General features: G+C 46.0%; 2 protein-coding genes across 2 annotated transcripts; both read right to left on the bottom strand.

The window, feature by feature from the left end:
- Window positions 1–109: 109 nt before the first annotated feature.
- On the bottom strand, window positions 110–867 carry Pmar_PMAR027473 (hypothetical protein; the record flags this gene model as incomplete). The annotated part of the gene is made up of 2 exons (XM_002767854.1): window positions 110–205; window positions 709–867. Coding segments are annotated over 2 exons (255 nt in total), but the record flags the coding sequence as incomplete, so codon positions are not given.
- A 286-nt stretch (window positions 868–1153) lies between these two features.
- Window positions 1154–1513, bottom strand: Pmar_PMAR027472 (hypothetical protein; the record flags this gene model as incomplete). Its single annotated transcript, XM_002767853.1, has 2 exons — window positions 1154–1369; window positions 1412–1513. The coding sequence occupies 2 exons, from the start codon at window positions 1511–1513 to the stop codon at window positions 1154–1156; spliced, it is 318 nt and encodes a 105-aa protein (XP_002767899.1).
- Between the last annotated feature and the right edge of the window lie 291 nt (window positions 1514–1804).

Raw genomic sequence — 1804 nt, 5'->3', positions numbered from 1 at the left:
TTTCTCACTCATATTCTCCCCCTTCTCCGCGAGATAGCTCTTGATGATGTCAATATACACAGACTAAAAACATCACAACATAGGTCTGCAGAAAATATCCACCACTGACCTTTCTAAGTTCACAGTAATTCCAATACGGTCTGCGGCGCTCCCAATAGTCAGCACTCCACTCGTTTCGCTTCGCCTCGATCAATATCATCAAATCCTGACAATACCAACAACAACAGTTTCCCCATCTACGCCATAGTTATCATAACTAAAGAACGTATTTTCTTCTCAGGAAATTCGAAAAATTTTCTATTTTCCGTCACCTCTCAAGAAAATACTTCTATTAGATATTCCACCCAAGGGAAATTATGGATACGAATATCAATCCTTTCTCTTCCTATTCAACCTCATTAATCAGACTAGAATCATTAAATGCTTATCAATATATATTATAAGTAGTGCTTCAGACTCAAATTTCAACACGGCTCGCAAACGGTGATGGGTGGACACATACTCGAGTGAGATGACCATACGATCAGCGGTTATCTCCCAACTCCCATCGAAGAAACATAGACTGTCATTCCCCTTCAACCACGTCTAACGCCTTACTAAGTATCACCAACACACAAGCTATACCACACCTCTCGCTAATCACAAGTAGCAGTACTCCTACCGAACACCATTCCCCTACGATAGATTCCTTATGTAACCTACTATTACTCTCGGCTCGCTATAGTGCCTCGCAAGCTCTCCATATCCCCGCTTAGTCATGAATTCCTGCCAACACTGCTCCGCGTGCGCCAAAGTCCGTGGCATATCCCACAAGGTATCATCCAAGTCGAAAAGAAGCAGCCGAATTGGTGATGACAAACTAGCCATTATTATTACTACTACTACCAGTGTTGGAATATATATCCGCCTCCCTCAGCTGATCTCAGGTGTTTATATATAAACTAGGGTAGAAGTGTACAGAAACCAACAAGAATTTCCCAAAATTTCCTCGAAATTTTCATATTGTCACCGACACATGTAGTTGACCATGTGCATATTTTCCCCCTACTGCTGACCCCAACCGTCAACAGCCGAATAACACCACAACAGGTCACTCTAATTACAATGATCAAACAGGGCGCCCCAGGGAAGCCCATCTCCTACCAAAACTTCGTTACATCATGATTTTCTCGAGTGCATCCGGCAGCTGCCGAATATCCGATATCATCACGTCCTCCTTCAAGTCGCTCACATCAACCTCCTCCCGGACCTTCCCCGAAAATGTACATACGTTATCACGAGGCCTCCCATCAGCGTTCAACCACACAGTGCGAATGCCAAGCTGTGCTGGTCCGTAAACGTCATTCACAAAATCATCTCCAACAAAAATCTGCCAATGACCTCACCGGGGATCGAACCTGGGTCCACCTACCGTTTCTTCAGCCGTGACACTCGGTGACAACCCCGACTCAGCCATCGCCTTCTGATAAATAGCCGATTCAGGTTTGCTCACCCCCGCCTCTATTGCACTCATGGTGAAGTCAAACAGACCCCTAACACCAGAACGATCATCCCAAACTAACCACCACTCTCTCCAATGTCCCTATTCTCTCACACGCGTCAACTAAGGATAATGTCCGCAGCCCCATGGGAAAATTACTCAGCCCTTGGTACTTGCTCCAGGTCAACATTGCCATTACTACAAGCCCCAAAGACGAGATGCGGCCATCGCTGCCGTACACTGCGAAGGGTCTCGGGAGCATCCTCGAACCATGCCACGTCGGATCGGTGCTTTACCCAAACCTACAAGCAAGAGCTCAGTATA

This window comes from Perkinsus marinus, assembly GCF_000006405.1.
Source record: "Perkinsus marinus ATCC 50983 genomic scaffold scf_1104296969762, whole genome shotgun sequence".
NCBI classification, from domain to species: domain Eukaryota; phylum Perkinsozoa; order Perkinsida; family Perkinsidae; genus Perkinsus; species Perkinsus marinus.
Note: the sequence above shows the minus strand (reverse complement) of the source record. Positions and strands in the feature narration are given on the sequence as shown.